At 49.1% G+C, this 17,918-nt stretch overlaps 4 protein-coding genes across 4 annotated transcripts; 1 reads left to right on the top strand and 3 right to left on the bottom strand.

Moving 5' to 3' along the window:
• Window positions 1-457: 457 nt before the first annotated feature.
• On the bottom strand, window positions 458-2,370 carry J7337_001503 (uncharacterized protein; the record flags this gene model as incomplete). The annotated part of the gene is made up of 3 exons (XM_044819243.1): window positions 458-1,022; window positions 1,077-1,901; window positions 2,027-2,370. The coding sequence occupies 3 exons, from the start codon at window positions 2,368-2,370 to the stop codon at window positions 458-460; spliced, it is 1,734 nt and encodes a 577-aa protein (XP_044686945.1).
• Window positions 2,371-3,065: 695 nt separating this feature from the next.
• PEX2 (peroxisome assembly protein (Peroxin-2)) lies at window positions 3,066-4,379 on the bottom strand (the record flags this gene model as incomplete). The annotated part of the gene is made up of 1 exon (XM_044819244.1): window positions 3,066-4,379. One exon carries the CDS (start codon window positions 4,377-4,379, stop codon window positions 3,066-3,068), a length of 1,314 nt encoding a protein of 437 aa, XP_044686946.1.
• Window positions 4,380-9,742: 5,363 nt separating this feature from the next.
• J7337_001505 (uncharacterized protein) lies at window positions 9,743-11,545 on the top strand (the record flags this gene model as incomplete). The annotated part of the gene is made up of 1 exon (XM_044819245.1): window positions 9,743-11,545. One exon carries the CDS (start codon window positions 9,743-9,745, stop codon window positions 11,543-11,545), a length of 1,803 nt encoding a protein of 600 aa, XP_044686947.1.
• Window positions 11,546-12,096: 551 nt separating this feature from the next.
• J7337_001506 (uncharacterized protein) lies at window positions 12,097-13,955 on the bottom strand (the record flags this gene model as incomplete). Its single annotated transcript, XM_044819246.1, has 3 exons — window positions 12,097-12,137; window positions 12,189-13,802; window positions 13,898-13,955. 3 exons carry the CDS (start codon window positions 13,953-13,955, stop codon window positions 12,097-12,099), a joined length of 1,713 nt encoding a protein of 570 aa, XP_044686948.1.
• Between the last annotated feature and the right edge of the window lie 3,963 nt (window positions 13,956-17,918).

Below are 17,918 nucleotides of genomic sequence, written 5' to 3' on the forward strand. Positions count from 1 at the left end.
ACTTCAGAAGTTCCAACTCGGAATTACTATTAACGGCAATGACTAACGTGTCGGCAAACAGTATGTGGTATCTAATGCGTTATAAAAAAAGATGAAACGTATCAAAACTCTCTAGAAACGTTCTAATGGGTATCGACTTGGACCAAGAGTACAACTTCCCCAGTCCAAGGACATCGCAAAGTATGCAAAGAAGTCGCTCCAGTGAAAGACAACTCAAGACAACAACTCACAGTTTAGTAGTGACAAAAACAGAAAAAGCAAAGCAGAGGCCAAGCATCCAGACTCTTTGTCCGTTACGCGGGTGTGAATGTCGATGGGTGCACCATCTCAATAGCCGCACCTCTCGGCAACCGTTCTCGGGCCGTTCCGACCCTCTCATTCATCAATCCTGTGTGAAAAATAGCCCCTGGATCATCGGTCCTCTCTCACACCAGACCACAGTAGATCCTTTCTCCCCTCACTGAAACTGTAGTCGGATGATGGAAAATAGCATGTTCTGCAGCACGTGCAGCATGACTGCCACACAGGTTGGCATCAACTCTGGCCAGACAGCCAAGTCCAGCTTCCCCTCCAAGCCGACATCAATTTGGAAGCATAGTCGGATGAGTCCCCGCACGGCAAGACTCGCCACCAACTCACACGCCCACGTTACCGATGAGGCGTAGAAGGTGAGGCCAAAGTTGTAGTCCTCTCCCTCCGTATCGAATGCAAAATATGGGTAGACGTCTTTGTTGGCTCCGAAATGCAGTACTAGAATGCTTCCAAGGAATGCGACCATTGAGACGTTTTCCGCAAGAAAGCGGATGAAGACATTTCGGGTCTGGAGCTTCTGGTATGAACCAAAGCTTTGTGAGTTCAGCCCAAGAATTGTCAAGAGCTTGTGCACGAAGGAGGTCATCATAATGGGTGTGATGACAACCAGACCTGTTGATGACAAGATCTGAAGGGTTATGAATTGCTGTGGTGAGCGCAGTCGTGCATATAGCGCACGAACGTACATCTGGTAGGTTAACATGAAGTATCTGGATGTGGTGTCAGTCGTGGAAATACCAGCATCTGCATATCTCGAGGCTTACAGTTTAAAGATCCAGCTCAGAGGATAGCTTCCAACACGCTCACCCTCTCGGATTCCGAGCACCCAGCCGCTCAACGCATCCAGCAGGTGCACCGTTGCAACCCAGCCATAGACGTATACTACTGTCTCCAAGTTATTGTGTGGCAAGGTTCGGAGGTAAATCTCTGCATATGCCTCTCCGATCACGTATGCCATGAGGCCAATAAACAGAGCAACGCAGAACCATAAGAATCGCACAAAGCTTGCTGGCAACCACAGCCGGCGCATCCTAACGCCCTGTGGCCTCAACTCGGGTTCAACTTGAGTTGCATCTGCATCGAATAGATCAGCCGTGACGTTGCGGCGCCGACGGTCCCTACCGTTGAACGTGTCTGGCTCTCCGGTCCACCAGGATGTGGTAAAGATGCGTTGAGTTTCTGATAGCGAGTGACGAAGCCCGATGTGCCGCTCGTTAGTCGTGAGAATGATAAAGGCGATTGTGACAGGCAAGGCCATGATGATGAAGGTCCATGAAATCCATGCTGTGTTGTGGACGAGCAAATAACGCGCCCTATCACTGTAATACATGGGTATGGGGACGGCAATGGACAAGATGGCGATAAGTGAGACGGTCAGCGGGAATCCCAGAGATTGGGGCCACCAGTTGAGGCTGTAAAGGTTGAACACCTTCGTGATCCAGATAAGAGCAGTCAGGTTGTAGAAACCATAGTAGACGAATAGAAAGAACCAAAAGTTGACCTGGACTCGGGCAGCTCCGTGACCAGGCGTCTTAGATCCGTCGGAGAGTCTATCCTCGTCCCCATCACCGATATGGTCGTCGGGAATTCTATACTGAGGAAAGGGTATGGAACACCACGCCACAGCCTATTCTTGGGTCAGTTGGTTCTTTGTTGTTTCATTGGAGCTCCAATACATACCAACAAAGCCGGCATCAACACCAGAAATGCATACCGACTCCACCACTTATCAACGACCCTCTTCACCGCCGACTGTCTTGGGTCAACCCAAATATCTAACACCCATCGTTGCCAAAGACGCTGCCATAAACTCCTGTCATCCTCGAGGTCATAATCACTGTCCGTATCGTCGTCATCTGCAGGAAAAGCACCGTATCCAAGTATATGCACGCTGCCTCTGTTGTCTGCCGTATTCGAGAAGAGGCCAAGTTGACTACGCCTTCGAGATACCACGCCAGGACGCGGAGGAACAGCGCGGAAGCGGCCTAGGAGAGGGGCCGAGTCGTTGGGTCGGACGTGCGACTCGGTGCCCTGCGTGAACTGAAAGAAGCTGGGCATGGGATGAAGGGAGGGAGTCGGTGTAATCGAGTTGTGATATCGGGCTACATTGAAAGGCTTCGACTATGGATTATGGCGTATTCTGAATAGTAAGTCGATGGATGACGTCTCCAAGGCACGTTAATTGGAACCGTCGAGTATTAGAAGAATGATTATGGTGAAATGTTGGTCTCGTGAACTTGGAAGTTGGTGTTGTTTTATCCAAGCATTAGATTGGGCTGATGTTGGTCCGTATCTCGGCTGACAATGGTAGGAGTAGAACAGGGGTCCAAGTCCCATCCCCTGCTATGACGCGCTACCTGTGTTAGTGGCCTTCAGAGGATGGATATGTGGGCAGGCCATTTCAGGGTCCCTTCAGGTCCTTCTAAGGAACTTGGAGTGGGCATTCAGCTATCAGATTCTCTTTCGTAAGATTCGAATCTTTTTATATTTACCTATCCATCGAGGCACTTCTTGATCAAGACTTTTTTTTTTTTTTCGCTTTCTTCGTTCATAAGCATACCTTTGTAGGGGGTTCGAGGTAGTAGGGGACTCCTACACCAATTGTATCTGTTGCACTCTGACTGGGAGAACTGGGCAGTGAGTAATGGAAGAAAGTAGAACAACATCGCATTCGCTGTGTGCCTGTGATATTACAAAGTATAGTTATCCTTACATGTCCATTAATGCCGCAGATCAACGCCTCTCATAACCCTTCACTCTGAGGTTGTGCTCAGACTCTCTACGAACGATTCATCATCCTGCTCATCTACAAGCACACCCCCGGTAATATCATCTGAGAAAGCCACCGTCTTGGCTGAAGCATGCTTTGCAGACGGCTCAACCAAGTCACCACCCCAAGGCTTGCATTCTTTGACATGCTCACCGCAACGCAGACAGGTCCAGCCCTCGCCCTCTTCTCTCTCCAATCGAGTAGCCAAGCAGACGAAACAGTATACACACCCACAAGGTATTGTCTCATATGGGTTGGTTATGTCTGTCTGGGCTGAGCCAATAACACCACTGGATGCTGCTGCTGCCATCACTTCGTTCTCAGAAGTTGCTGTATTCTGGTCCTGGTAGCAAATTGCGCATGTCCTCTCGGGGAGGAACGCGTATTCACCATTGGCCTTGCCCTCTTCCTGAGGCCCCGTTCTGATAATGTCTTTTGTTTTCCGCCATGTCCTGGTCAGCCAGCGTCGCCATCGCTGGATGCCGATCAGGGGTAGTACGAAAAGCAAAAACTCGGTGAAGGCATGCCAGACAAGCTGCCTGTTGAGATACTCGAATGAGACCTCTCTGCTTACTTGGCTTGTGGGTGGCGCAAGTCTCATTCTGAGAATTCTATCGAGGAGGGTTCGGTATCGTCCATGCAGTAAGAAGACAAGAAATGAGACACATGCCGCTGCCGAGTGAACAGTTGAGAGAGCAGATGTCAACTTCGATAGTCGCTTCAGTCGGGGACTTGGCTCGTCGTAGCCATCGTCATGCTCCAGAAGCCAGTCCTCCCATCTCGTCCAAGCATAGTTTCCAAATACTGTGACAAGTCCATAGAGTGATTTCTGCACCTTTGAGGGTGCTTTGAGTATAAGCCCGTCGTTTCTGGCGTCGGTATATTTGAGGTTTTGAAGAGCCGCTCCGTATGTGGCATCGTGGTCCCAGACAGTGAGTTTGAAAAGCACCGCCCTCAGAGCCAACATAATCTCAGCCGACCAGTCATCGTGCAGATGCCCTCCACCAAAATATTTGAGACCCTCGCAAACCTGGTCCTTGAGAATGTCCAAGAGCTCTACATCGAGCAGTTCGGCATCGACTTGTCCTACTCGAAATGCAGGGCGCGTGCCCTCCCTCGTTGACACAGCATCCCAGGCAGATCCTATGCGATTTAGGGGGTAAGGTAAGCGCTCGAGGTTGGCTCTAGGTCGAGAAGATTGCCGCTGTGCAGCGATGCGAGCAGCAGCTTCGGCCTCACGGGTTTGGCGACGCGCAGCGACGCGGCGTTGGGCTTGGACGAAGCTCGAGTCGGTCATTTGACCTGCATGAGGATGAGGGCGTTCGTCGAGTTTCGGGTATTTGATTGGGAGTCTATCGGTCGGTTTGGCGGTGGGTTGATCCGGTTACAGCTGAATAGAGCGAGCGATCATTTGTTGCAGGTGATAAAAACAAAAAGGAAGCGCGCACTTCATTAAGCTCGTCTCAGCGCATCGCATTGGATCTCATCTGGGGATTGTGCGGGCCCATCCAATGCTAAAACCCCCCATGACGCCAGGGCCAGGGGTTGTCGAGCAGAAGCCGAGCCGAGGTGTTAGAGTGCCTAGGCCTTATCGGCTACTTTACCGTACCGTGCATGTTCCTCCCTCGTGCCTCTGGAGTCTGCCCAGGCCCATTCCTGCTGTACCTACTCGTAAAAGAGTAGGGGACTTTTTGTTTTCACGCGCACTGAGACTTGCCTTAGCGCTTGATTTCCACTCTTCAGAGCGCGAGACAACTTCTGACCTTGTGATGAGGTGCCAAAATTAACTAACCTAGGAGTCTCCTGAACTTATGCTGAACTTGCTCAAGTCTTTTTGTTAGCTGGTATAGCACCACTGTGTGTGTCTCTCTGTCCCCGTCTGGGCCGGACCATACCTACCTTAGGTAAGCCGGGACCCCCTCCCGCTGCAACTCCTCTTCTCCCCCCTTGCTCGATGCAGTTACACAGAACTTGAGATGGCAAGTGCGGCTCAACTCGTCACAAACAGTCTCAAAGCTTCTGTGCCTCTACTCTGCAAAGCACATTTCATCCAGCAAACTTCGGCCGATACCATCAAATTATGAAACTCAGGGGCGCTTCGTTCTTAGAGTATCACAAATCGTCGACAAACCAAATGTTAACCAGGCTTTGGGGGAAAGACAAGCCACACTCACTTGGCAGAATTCAGCTATGCATGCATGTACCTTATGTTTGAGGCTTGACCAGCGACCAGCAATCAATGGCGCTATGATATCTCCGATAGCCCTGTATGCAACCAGTATGTCCCAGACACCTGGGAGCTGAGACAAACGACTAGCTGCATGAGCACTGTGTTACACAGAGTTCCTTTGGAAAAAGCAATCTTATATTGACTGTGCTGCGCTTGCATCTGCATCACGACTCTTCTGATGACTTCCTACGTGTCAGAAACGTGAATCCCCCAGCCGGCGACCAGGCATCTCCTCCTCTGTGGATACCCATTCAAACAATCAGAGCCCGAGTTGCTAGCTATTGAGACAGTGGCCGCTCTTAGTGACCATATTGCTTGCTGTCTTAGGAGAGACGGGAGCTTTGCAAGGCCCGCCCCGGGCGGTCGTTCAACAGCTGTCAACATTAAAGGCCAGCCCGCCTTTGCTGGTTAGACTTCACTTTAACGGCAACCCCTGAACGCATAATCAAACAACACGCACACGCTGTCTAGTATATCTCTGTGAAAATCCCCGAGTGCCAGATGCACCAGCAACCCGGTTCTTGTGCCAGAGGTGCCATTATTGAGTCGGGGGGCGGCCCATTCTTTGCCCCTCCCTCTTCACTCTCTTGATTTGCGACCAAGGAACGTCAGACCAGTGACATGCTTACTTGCGTCTGTCTTCTAGGTCACACCTGTCATAACTCTCAATGGATAAAGATTGACATGGAGATGCAGGCGGCCCTTTTTTGACAGAGCTTCCCCTACCTGGTCCTCGACTGGGAGCCCATATCCACGCCACATACCTCCCTGGGGCCGACATGACTGGAGGAGTCAGGTATTACAACATGGTTCTGAGATTTGGATCTAACTCAACTATCCACCTCTTCCAATCATGATGCATTGGATGATTTGCTTTTGTTAAGCCTGACGACCATCTTCTCTGCCCTACGCCTCCACCATGTTGCACTGATACCATGTATTTGTATTGAGCTCGTAGTTCCATCCGCCTCTTTCCATTTCTAATTCCTTATTCTGCGTGCATATATTCCGTGGCTCCGGCACTTACCACAAACCTGTTCAACCAGTTGGTTCTTGACAAACAAGCTTGGTTCGGTGCCACGACACATCCTTTATCGACTCTAGCCTACTTGTAGGGCCCTACCACTGGAGTTTGCCAACTAAGAGAAACAGGACGGGTCTTGAGACCCCCTTTCGTCGTCTTCGAAGATCCAGTTCGTTGATCAAGCTATGGCAAGTTCCTCACAAGACGAAGTTTCACCAGGGGTTGGACTCAACTCCAGTCAGAAACGAGTTAGTACGGGAATCTCAAAAGTCCAGAAGCGTATCTCTTCAGCTTGCGATCCTTGCCGTTATAAGCATATAAAGTGCAGTGGAAGTACACCATGCACTCGATGCAAAGAAGAAGGCAAACCGTGTCATTACACCAAGTCACGTCGAGGGGTCCGAAAATCAAAGACGAGTATGAAGGAGGAAGAGACTTTGGTGACCGATCAAGATGATAGTATGGAGAGCACACCGTTGCCAGACCTTCTTGAGCCCGGCATTCCGTTTCCCCAAATGATACCTTCCACACCTTGCAGTGCCATACGTCCATTCGACCTCTACTACGCCAACTTTCACGTCACCCACTCTTGGCTACCCCCAAGAAAGAAACTGGAGGATCTCTGCAAAACGCAACCAGAAAACTTACGTTTCCTCGTGGCCACAGTTACCTACATTGGGTCTCTATACTTGGACAATGTCGACAAGACGCAGCTACAACAGAATGCCTACCGAATGTCGCATGACACTCTTTCCCAAACAATCTGGTCCGTTCAAGCACTGCTGTGTCTTTCTGTTGCAGAATTCGGGAGACAGCCTGGCAACGTTAGTAAAATCATGCTCAACAAAGCTTCTGCGCTGGCTTCTCATTTGGAACTTCAGAGCAAAGAGTTCGCGGATAGGGAAACAGACCCAGTCCTCGCTGAATCATGCCGCCGGACATATTGGGGATTATATACACACGAGATGTTGCTTGGTTTGCGACAGAATCAGCTTTACTCAACACTCTACCCCCCTGGGCCCAGTTTTGTGGTAGGACTTCCGTGTGAGGATTGGGACTACCAGGCCGGTGTGCGTATTTCTTGTTCGAGGTAGCTACTTCACGCTGATTTTCCATTAGAATATTCCAGCCTCAATAACTCTTGAAGAGTACGATCGCCTGAACCTCTCTCGCGAGCACTCTTCTTGGGCCTACTTCGTTGATCTTATTCGTATATACGATATTCATGTGGCACCGCTTCTTCATGATTGTTTTCAGGCAGCCCGGTACAACTTCAAGTATGCAAGTCAGCTTATCGATTCCTGGCGGTTCAAAATCAGCCCCACGAAGAAAAGTCGCGTGGGGGAAGATGGCATGTTTGATATGATCTTATACCATGCGGTAAGTTCTTTGACCCGTTCAGGGGCTAGTTCGGTTACTCACAGTCTACCTTGTAGTTAGCGGTCTCTTTTGGGTAAGTCAAATGTCCCTGGAACGTCGTTTTCAGATGGCTAAATCTCTCTAAAGACTCGAGATCCGGATGCAAGCTCATCTCTACGGACACTGGGATGAACATATCGCGGCTTCATTACTTCACAGTGGTGCTACAGGACATGGCGCTCCGCTACCAGTGATTCTCCAGGCACCATTGCGTCTGATGGCTCTACTTGGCTCTCAGCTTGTACCAGAGAAGTTCTCCCCTTCATGTCTACTTGATTTGGAACAAGCAGCCTCACCTTTGCGTGATGTTGTGCTCTATGGTGCAGGGCAGCCAGATTACAGATCTAGAGTTTTGCTTCTGGCAGAGTTCCTCAAAAAGTCTGGGGAATTCTGGCCCAGGTCAAGGGTGTTATCTGACTTTTTCATGGAGGCACTGGGCAGAGGCGGCCATGAGCATGGGTATATGGAACTTTCTCAAGCTACGTCAGCGGTTGGTGATAGGCCTGCGCCTGTAACCGAGGGGGACTCTCTCTGGCTCAGGTCGCCCACATTGGAACATATGGGTGGTTGGTCAGGGCTGCCATCATACTCGCTGCAATGTGAGCCAGAGACGAGTGTTGTAGCTTGGGCAGGAAATCTAACTCCAGCTCCTGGCGGAAGTATGACAGCCTGGGATATAACAGACGACGCAGGAAGTTCAGTTTCGGATATTTACATGGAAACAGGGTGTTCAGATGACAAATCAAGGGGAGGCTCGGTTTCTGTGAAAGTTGAGAAGTGACGGCAATGCGTCCTTGGTTTGTTTGCACATAACTTAGTAGATAATAGTTTGACCTACTCTGGAGGAGGAAATGGTGAAAATTTTAACCCGGATTTCCGAGTCTCGTTCAAATCTATGATATGATACAAGCGAGAGATGGTTGAAGGATGGAAGGTTGGTTTTACAAACGCCTCACGGTTTACTTGTTGATCAGTTTTAGTTGCATGTTCGGCATCTGGGACAGGAGTACCTACCTATATAGGGCTCGAACACCTCGCTATTTTTTGAACTCAATTGGCAATATTTTAGGTTTTCGAAAACTGCAAACTTGACCACTGAGGTAAACTTAGTAATAATCCAGAAGTGCCTTGGTAAGTTGATAGCTGGAAAGCAGTTGATGTTGGTTATTTTTTCATTGACGTCTAATTAAGATGGTGACGGCTGATAGATACCCTAGACTTAAAATAAATTGACCACGAGGTCTCGGTCAGCTTCTACATGTCCCCACTGTTGACCGGCGCTAGGTACTTACCTAGGCAGGGCGACAAGGGTCTACTAATTATGTACATAGATATGTACAATGGAACTGACAGATGTTACTCTTCAGGTGTCGATTGATTAGTGAAGGCCATAACAAATTGCAGACAATAAGCTATCCTCCGTACTACATACGTTACTCGATGTAAGGTAAATTAAAATAAGAAGTTGATTTAAACTTGGAGCAATACATGTCCAACTTGAGTAACTTTTCATCTCCAGTGTCTTTGTCATTCCCCACAGGTACCTACCTTAGTGACCTCACTTACCCTCGCTCAGCCATGAAGCTCCATTTGCCGCCTCGCCTACCTGACCTTGCTCTTACATCATTCATAAAGACAACAACCTAACAACATCAACCTCATTTTGACACCCATTCACGATCTGAAACATCAAGCGCACTCCCGTCAACAATCACCGTGAACGATCATCACAACTGCCGATGACTCACCGCTCCTAGAACGAACTTCCGCCTGCCTACGCTAAGGGCGCCAGTCAGCGCTTCACGATCTAACTTGGCGCATATTGTTATCTCACATTCTACATTATAAATACACCACTTTCATCATACAAATCGCCTATCTGATGCGACCGGACGTCCAGTTCGTATAATTCTTTGATTGAGGCGACGTTACCGTAACGCCTGCTCGTGTGCGACTCTGCCGTACTCGAGCGCCGAAGGTGAACAACATGGTATCTTCGCGCCAGCGTGAGCTTCGACCCGAGGACTCGTGGCGCTTTGTTGAAGGGGAGAACGATAGTTTCGACACAAGTATCCTCCCATCGCTTGGGGAATCATCACCACCTACATCCTCAGGCAACATACCCTCACAACCCTTTTCCCAAGGAAATCTCAGCTTCGCTTCGCAGGACAGCATTCGCGACTTTGGGGCGGACCCAGACGACGAGCAGGTCATTCTACGAGAGCCATTCAGGCCGAGTCTTTCGCGCGCAAGTGTGAGCGTAAGCGGAGAGCGAGTCTTTCGATCACCCGATCCAGAATTTCACATGCCGCGCATCGATACTGCGAGTGATGGAAGTAGGAGTGAGCGCACGATAAGAGGACTGGGCATAGGATATGGCGGCAATGAAGGTGCGAGGAGAAGAGGAAATCAACCAACTTCGAGTCCTCCCAAGCAGAGAAATACGCGCGCAAGACATGAGACCGAGGATGAATATCATCGCCGCCAATATCGCGAACAGCCACCACCAACAGTTGGAAATCAAATCGCTCAAAGCGTCCCGGCGGCGATATACAACACACTTGCATGGTTTCTCAACGTTATCGGGCTGGCATTTCGCTACGCTCAGAAACCTTTTGCGATTCTACTGGCCATTTATCTTTGCTTTGGTGGCCTTATTATTGCACAGAACATGGCAACTCGCTCTATCGCCGCATCTCTATCTCCTCTTTGCCGTATCCCGGGCGCATCGCTTCTGAATCTTCCGTTTTGTCCTTCCTTGGATACGATAGTGCCTGCGGGAGGCGATGGATCACCCGTTGAGTTCGATGATCTCATGAATGTTCAGTCAAAGTTCGAGCAAGTTCTTGAGAAGAGCTCTGATGGAGTCTCTCTCCCATTCGAGATGAAGAGATCCGAAACGGCCATCCGAGATTTACGCAGCCTTGTGCGACACAGCGATCTACAAGCTCGCGATGAGTTGCTATTTGAGTTCGACGGTTACATCGATACGGCGAGGCAGACGTCTTCGGACTTGCAAAAGTTCAACACCCATGTTGGGTCGGCTGTTGATGCTGTCATAAGCATCAACCGCTGGACGTCTCGTTATCTCGATACTCTATCCCCAGAAACAGATGATGGGAAGTCGATTTCCTCACCTTCGCCTATTCTTGGCTGGGCGTCGTGGCTCTTTCACCCGTTCCAGCCAACTACAGATCATATCTTCAACGAGCGAGTTCTCCTAGACAAGTATATTGAACATACGGCTCTTGTCTCGGATCGTATCGCGACCCTTATCCTTGAAGCGCAGGCCGTTCTGCGCCTGCTTACAAAAGCTGAGGATCATCTGATGCTCATTTACGACATCAGTTCTCGCTCCTCTGCCGATACAGCATCTCGTCGTGAAAATGTTCTCTGGAATATCTGGACACTTGTCGGTGCAAACTCGAACCAACTCAACAGTCTTTCCCGCCAACTGGCTCTTCTGCGCCAGGTTGACGCACAGCGTTCTTCAGCAGTCGCACAGGTCAACGCGCTTATCCTCGAACTCGAGAGCATTCAAGCTGGTCTGGGCGACTTGCGTGACCGAGTTGCTGAGCCAGAGGTGCTCCGCAATGGTATCGGTAGTGGACCTCCAATCCCGTTGAGCGTGCATATCGAGACCATTGATCGCGGCGTCGAACGTCTGGAGGACGCAAGAAGCAGAATTCGTGCTGCCGAGAATGATCGTGTTCGAGATGCACTTGCTAGAGGCGGAGTTCGTAATGAGCCGTTGCTAGAAGGCAAAGGAAAGCGTGGTGAAGGGAATTGAACAGTGTATTATGATCAGAAACCAGAACATAGGAATTTGAATCACTGAACTTGGATTATGTTTGGCGTTTGGAGCGTACCTAGAGCGAGAAATATGAACGATTTGACTCCTCAGATATACTTGTGCATATAGGGGAATAGCTAGTTCTTGGAAACATACGACAGTCTGATCTAAAATATAAACACCTTGGCCAATTCATAGTGCTACTCATGTTGCTTCATATCATGACTGTATATTGTTTGGATATATGCTTTTTTGATGCATATTCTGGACAACACATAATTAGTAGATGGGATGCCATTGCTAGCCCACTGCTCTGCACCTCCTATCTTCTCAACGAGCCCCTGTATATACAATTCTCGTAAATCCAACCAACGCCTCATTAAATGCCTTTCCAATGCACCAATGTACCCGAAAAAAAGTCGTATAATCAATGGCCTTAGCAGATCGGCCTAGATCCCAAAACCCTGCCCATGACATAAACGCCTGACCTATGCTGCCCCATCATATGCAAGAGATGTGTTCTGACCATGATATTTATCAAAGCAGAATTAGAAATACCCCGGGAAAACTTTTGAGAGTGCTCGTAGCCCTGTGATCATGTTAGTGTATGCATCCAAGACCATTTAGATTAACGACTTACATATCGCCCTCTGAGAGTCCGGATCGTCGAAAGGCGCGTTCTTGGCTGCAATTTCACGCATGCGTTGTCGAGCAAACGAAGAAGGGCTTCCACGTCTTGGCGTTGGATCTGTGTTCAACTCGGAATTCTCTGGCTGTGTTGGGAGCATATTCAAAAGTCGAGGTCTAGGCCTCCTTGTCTTTGGAATCTGGGCTGGAGCTGGTGGGCGAGTGTTTGCTTCTGCTTCTGGTCCTGGTTCTTGGGATCGTGCGGGGGTGGATGATGCTGATGGCGTTTCTACTCGTTGCTCCTCATTCGCCGCTGTATTTGTAGCAGGCTGTCGTCTGAAGTTGGGTAGTTTCAAGTTCACAAGTGGCGACGAGGAAGGCCGTGAAGGTGATGGTGAAGTTCGGAAAAGTCGTTTACTCCAGTCCTTCATCTTCGTATTATCACCTTCCTCAGATAGATCCTCGAGATCAACTCTCTGACGTAATTTCCTCAGAGCACGTTCTCGACGCACCATTCCGTTAGTGATCCTTGGACTGTAACCTCTGGGCAACATTGAATGTTTGCACATAGGACAGAGAGAACTGTTCTTCGACAGAAACTCGTCGATACATTCAGGATGGAATATGTGACCGCAAGGAAGCTCTCGAATGATGGTGACTCGGTGTTCGAAATTGGTGAGGCAGATGTGACAGCTAGGCTGAAAATTAGTAGCAGCGTTGTCGCCCGAGGCTCCGATATTCGATCTTTTGCTCCGGACACTGGCACCGGATCGTATGCTCCGCTGGTCGAATCCTCGGCTACTTCGCATGCGTCGTGTAGATGATGGGGTAGGAGGAGGCGCTGTCGAATCCGGGTCCGCGTTGTAAGTAAATAGAGGAAAGCCGGTGATATGGGTAGCAGGTACTGTGAGGCGCTTAATTCCCATGGCTTCGAGATCGACTTCGCCAGATTCAACTCTTTTTCGAAGTGATATACGTCGTCTTCGTTGTACAAGGTGCATGGTTATCGATACGAATGCAAATATGGCTAGCAAGGCGCCAATTACTATGAGGAAGAACGCCCATAGGGGTGGAATATCAGACTCATCCTGAACGCTGAGTTCGGTCCAGATACGGACATAATCCTTCGGGTTCGGGCCATAAAGTGTGCTGATATTTTCGCCATACGGTATGTCGTCCACACTGCCTGAATAGTAACTGAGTTGTCGCATCATATTCTGGCCTTCTTGACCAGAAATGGCGTAAATCGGATATTTGTTGACGGTCATCCAGGCTCCACCATCTTCCAGATTCCAAACAGGCGAGTCCGCATCTTGAGGTTGATTTGACGAGTTGTTAGGTTTGTAAAAGATGAAAGCGCGAATGGGGTCGAGACGCGCAGAAGCAAGGTAGGCTAGGGTACAGTCGATGCTGAACCACGGCGCGAGAGCGATGAGATTGTAATTGGTGGGAGGGAGATTATCTCGGCGGGTGACATTTCGAGGGATGAACTGGTATTGTTGCTGGTCACACTCACGGTCGTTGTCGAGGTCGGGGACGTAGAGAAGGCCGGTGATAAGGCCATTAGACGAGTCGGCATTCGTGGCGGTTAGTGTGGTAATGTTGGTGGAAATTCGCTCCTTATATGCTATGTCGGACTGTTTGCATGGTTAGTTAATGCCAGCCGAGTCTTCCAGTAGCCTCATCGCTAAGGAATGATAGATGTCAAGTGAATCAACGCACCGAAAGAGCCGTGAGATTTCGGATGATTGTCGACGGGACCGTGCTGGCGCCGCTCCATACTGGATTACTGAATAGGAGGCTGATGAAATTGGTCAGCAATGTTCATAGCTTTAATCAAGCATGGCGAGTGAGGTCGTCTGATCGGAAGGTGGCAGGCGATGTCGTGTGGTTCGCTGAGTTTGGTGCGAGCGGGGAGTCGAGGACGGCGTAGTCGTTCATGTCACGCCAGTGACGATGATGAGAAGAACGGCCACGGGGATACAACGACATTGCAGGTAAAGAGACATAATGGATGGAGTAAAGACATACACGACATTTCGTATCTCGGTGAGCGCTGGACGATTTGATGTCAGTTCGTGGGATGCCAAGACTGGGGTATGATGCGAGGTTCTTGGCCTCGAACCCGCAGGCGCGGATGAGCAGGAACGGAACGGAAAGGGACAGACGCCCTTCGGGGAGAACGGGTAGGATCAATGAATCAATGAATCAATCGCCATGTAGTGTAAGACGAGACGAGACGGAGGGAGAAATAAGAGGTTATGACAAAGGTTGGTTGAACAGAGAGTGATATAACTTACACATGCTTCTAAAACATATTCAATCATGGAATCGTAGGCATTATATGGCGTGCACCAAAGGCGCAAAAATTCAAGTGACGGCCCAGGGTGACAGTGAAGATTCAATGATGAATGAGCTGGCTGAAGCGAGTTTGTGAGGACGAAGTAACGTTTGGAGGAGTCAGGTGAAAACTGGAATTGAGACTTGAGACTGAGTATGAGAATGAGTAAAAAAGTAAGAGCAAACGAGTTGGCGTTCCTGGGGGAGAGAAAGAGCGAGAGAATCAAGCGAGAGTAGGTAAGTAAGGTGGACTTGATTTGACCTGGACTTGGGTTTGGGAAACCAGGACGGAGGGTGGAAACTGGAAATGGACCGGACGCTGATTGTGGCTGCCACCGCTGGGGGGGTGAGGAAGAACAGAAGGACAAGCAAGAAGCAGGCCAGCAGGCAGGCACGGGAGGGAGCGGATGTGGATGGATAGAGTGGCCGGGCTGGTGGAGAAGGGGAAGGAGAGGCAATACGAAAGGGAGAAAGCGCGAGTGAGTGTTTTTGGGGGGTGACGAACTGAAGTGCAGTAAGCCTACCTGCCCTGCCCTGTCTCCTGCCTCCTGCTGAGCCGCGAAAAGAGAGGGGGAGTTCTGAACTGGGAAACTGGATTCGATGAAATGGCAGGGCAGGCAGGGTTGGGGGTGGAGAGAGTGATTGAACGATTGAGTGAATTTGGGCAGTTTCGTTGGTGGCGCGTTTCGGTTGTCAGAGTGTGACGATGGAACAAGGGTGTGCGGGTATAAGATAATTTTATGCAGGCACTGTTATGGAAGTGATATGAATCAACTAAGTTAATCTTCCAAGGTCAAAAGAATCGAGAGGAACTAACTGACAGAATCAGGACTCCATGACAAAATAATGATACTAAAGTGAGACGATGTGATCCCGCAGAAATGACGAGTCGGCCCAGGCACGTACATAAAAGTCCGTTTTGAGACGCAACTCCAAAGGTGCGAAAAGTGTCGGGGGCCACGATGCAAATCGACCAAATCAAAAGAGAGCTACAGGAACAGCTACAGCTACGATGAGCTAGCTCTGTTTTAGGCGCAGGAACAAGAGCAGCAGAAGGAAAATAAGTCAAAGCGATGGCTGTTGCCAAGCCGGCTATCTCTTGACGACCCGAGCATTTGGGAAGCAGGAATATCGAGACAATTGTCGCTTTTTCTTTTCTTTTCTTTTCTTTTCTTTTTATTTTATTTATCTGGTATGTTGACTTTTGAGGGGTGGCCAATCAAACAGCACAACTCATATTCTGGCTCAGACTTTAAGGCCAGATGGATGGATGCTTGTAAAAGCCCGAGTCGGGAATAATAACGGAGTTGGCTTGGCCAGGTCCAGGTGAGTTAGAGCAAGCCAATGATCTCAGTTTTCGAAATTCCAGTTGATGTTATTGATATCAGACGAGCGAGTGTGAGAGTAGCAAACAGACAGTCTAGAATAACCTAACAGAGCAATCTGCATTAGTGGTACAACAAAGCTTGTGCTCTCCATCTCCATCAATCAACATCAACTTACAGAGTACATACCTCAGAATAGGAAAGGATAGAAAAGGATAAGATCAGGCAGTCAAGATTTGTCCCGTCCACTTCCCCACAAACCAAAAGCTTGTTGGTCAAGACTTGAACGTATTAGGATACTTGACCCGCAGTCGTAATCCTTGAATGCCCCTTTTTTTATCTCTCACCATCAAGGACATGGATGTTTTTTACCGTATCACTCGGACGCACGCCGTGTATGTAAATGCAGGCTGAAAGAGTTTTCACCATCACCTCGTGGTTTTTACAGAGTTAAGATACAAGGGAGTTGCCGAGAGCTTAATTGTAACGGTGACAGCTGAATAGTCAGTTGACGAAGCCTAGTACGACGTCGAATTTCAACCATAGTTTTTGCCAGTGAATCAATCAATGGACTGTCTAGAGATAGAAAGCAATTCGTCACTGATTGTACATGACTCGTGGTAGCTTTCGCATTCCGAATATTACGTACGGACTACTCCGTACATTCGAAAGAGTTCAAAGTTCGAACTCAGCAATGGCCTGACGAAACGGTTCGGATCTAACCTAACATAACCTTGTACCCAGCCAAGCTTCTGTGACCAAAGCTTGTCTCCCGCGACAAGTTCAGTCATCCACTATAAACTAAACTCAATGATCAACGGCGATACGTATTGCTGATCCGTTGATGACAATCAATTTCGCCCACTGCTGATGTGAGTTATCGTGGTCACTGTCGACAGGCCCCTCACTCTCTTTAAACCCTTGCTCGTGTCACTGTCACCATTCTCCTCCGCGAAGACGGGGAGGCGCAGCGCACTCAAAATCCTCCTCCCCGATGGATAAGGAGGGTTATGTCTCTGGGCGCCAATGACTGGCTGACACCCCAAGAGGTCACCCGTTGAACCGTCAGAGACAGACGGGTAGGGCAATCAAGCACTGGCGCCCACTCAAAGAGCCTTGTCATTTGATGAACCCTGGAGTCATAATGAGACGGCCCTACACGAAGTTCAGGGTGCGCGACCGACTCACTACACTGCATTCGATATCCTGGAAGCAAGCCGAGGTAGGTAATTCGAGTGCCTATCCTTTATTCGAGGGTCCTTGTGGCTGGAGCTATCTCGGTAAACGGCACCTACGTACCTAATGATTAGGTACTGTATATCAGGTTTTGAAATGACGATCAAACGCGGGAAAATTTTCAATGCAACAATTCATACATACAGCCTTGTCCACTGTCGGTTTGTCTGCAGATATTGGCAGTTCATGCTTCTGACTGAATACCTACCTAAAAGGCAGAACTTCGGAGTTTGGACAAGACAAAGTCAACTGTTGCCCCTTGTCGCATCCCTGTAAGAGCTTGTTCGAGGTTAGAAGATCCCGGCCTCCTCGTGCTACGCCACTTGACGTAATACGCAATCAAAAGCGGGCGATCCTATCCATATTATTGCTGCCTGAGGCAGACAGTTTAGATACCTTCAGGGTCGAAGCACACTCAGAGATAAGGTCTCATCCCTGAGATCTGTGCCTTACTAGGATCCTGCGCATGAGAACATCGGGACATTTGGACGAAAACTACACTTTCTGACGAACCAAGTTCGCATCTTAATTGCCCTGTTGCAACATCATGATTCATGACACTGACAATCCGTCCTCACTGCATTGAGACCTGCCAACACAAGCGTGATGGAGGGGACAACCAATACCACTCAGATGTGAGAACCAACAAACATAGGCTTTCATACTGTGCAGGTAGTAAAGAGGAGAACTACGATAGGACGTAGCCTGCAGCGAGATCTTCAGTCTATGTTGCACAGATCAGCAATGCACAGTCACAGTCTGAGTAAGAAGGCCAAGCCCAGCCATTTACAATATCCTGATACAAACTCGCATTTGAGAAAGGCCTTGCATATGGCTTCGTG

Source organism: Fusarium musae, chromosome 1 (assembly GCF_019915245.1).
Source record: "Fusarium musae strain F31 chromosome 1, whole genome shotgun sequence".
Lineage (NCBI taxonomy): Eukaryota > Fungi > Ascomycota > Sordariomycetes > Hypocreales > Nectriaceae > Fusarium > Fusarium musae.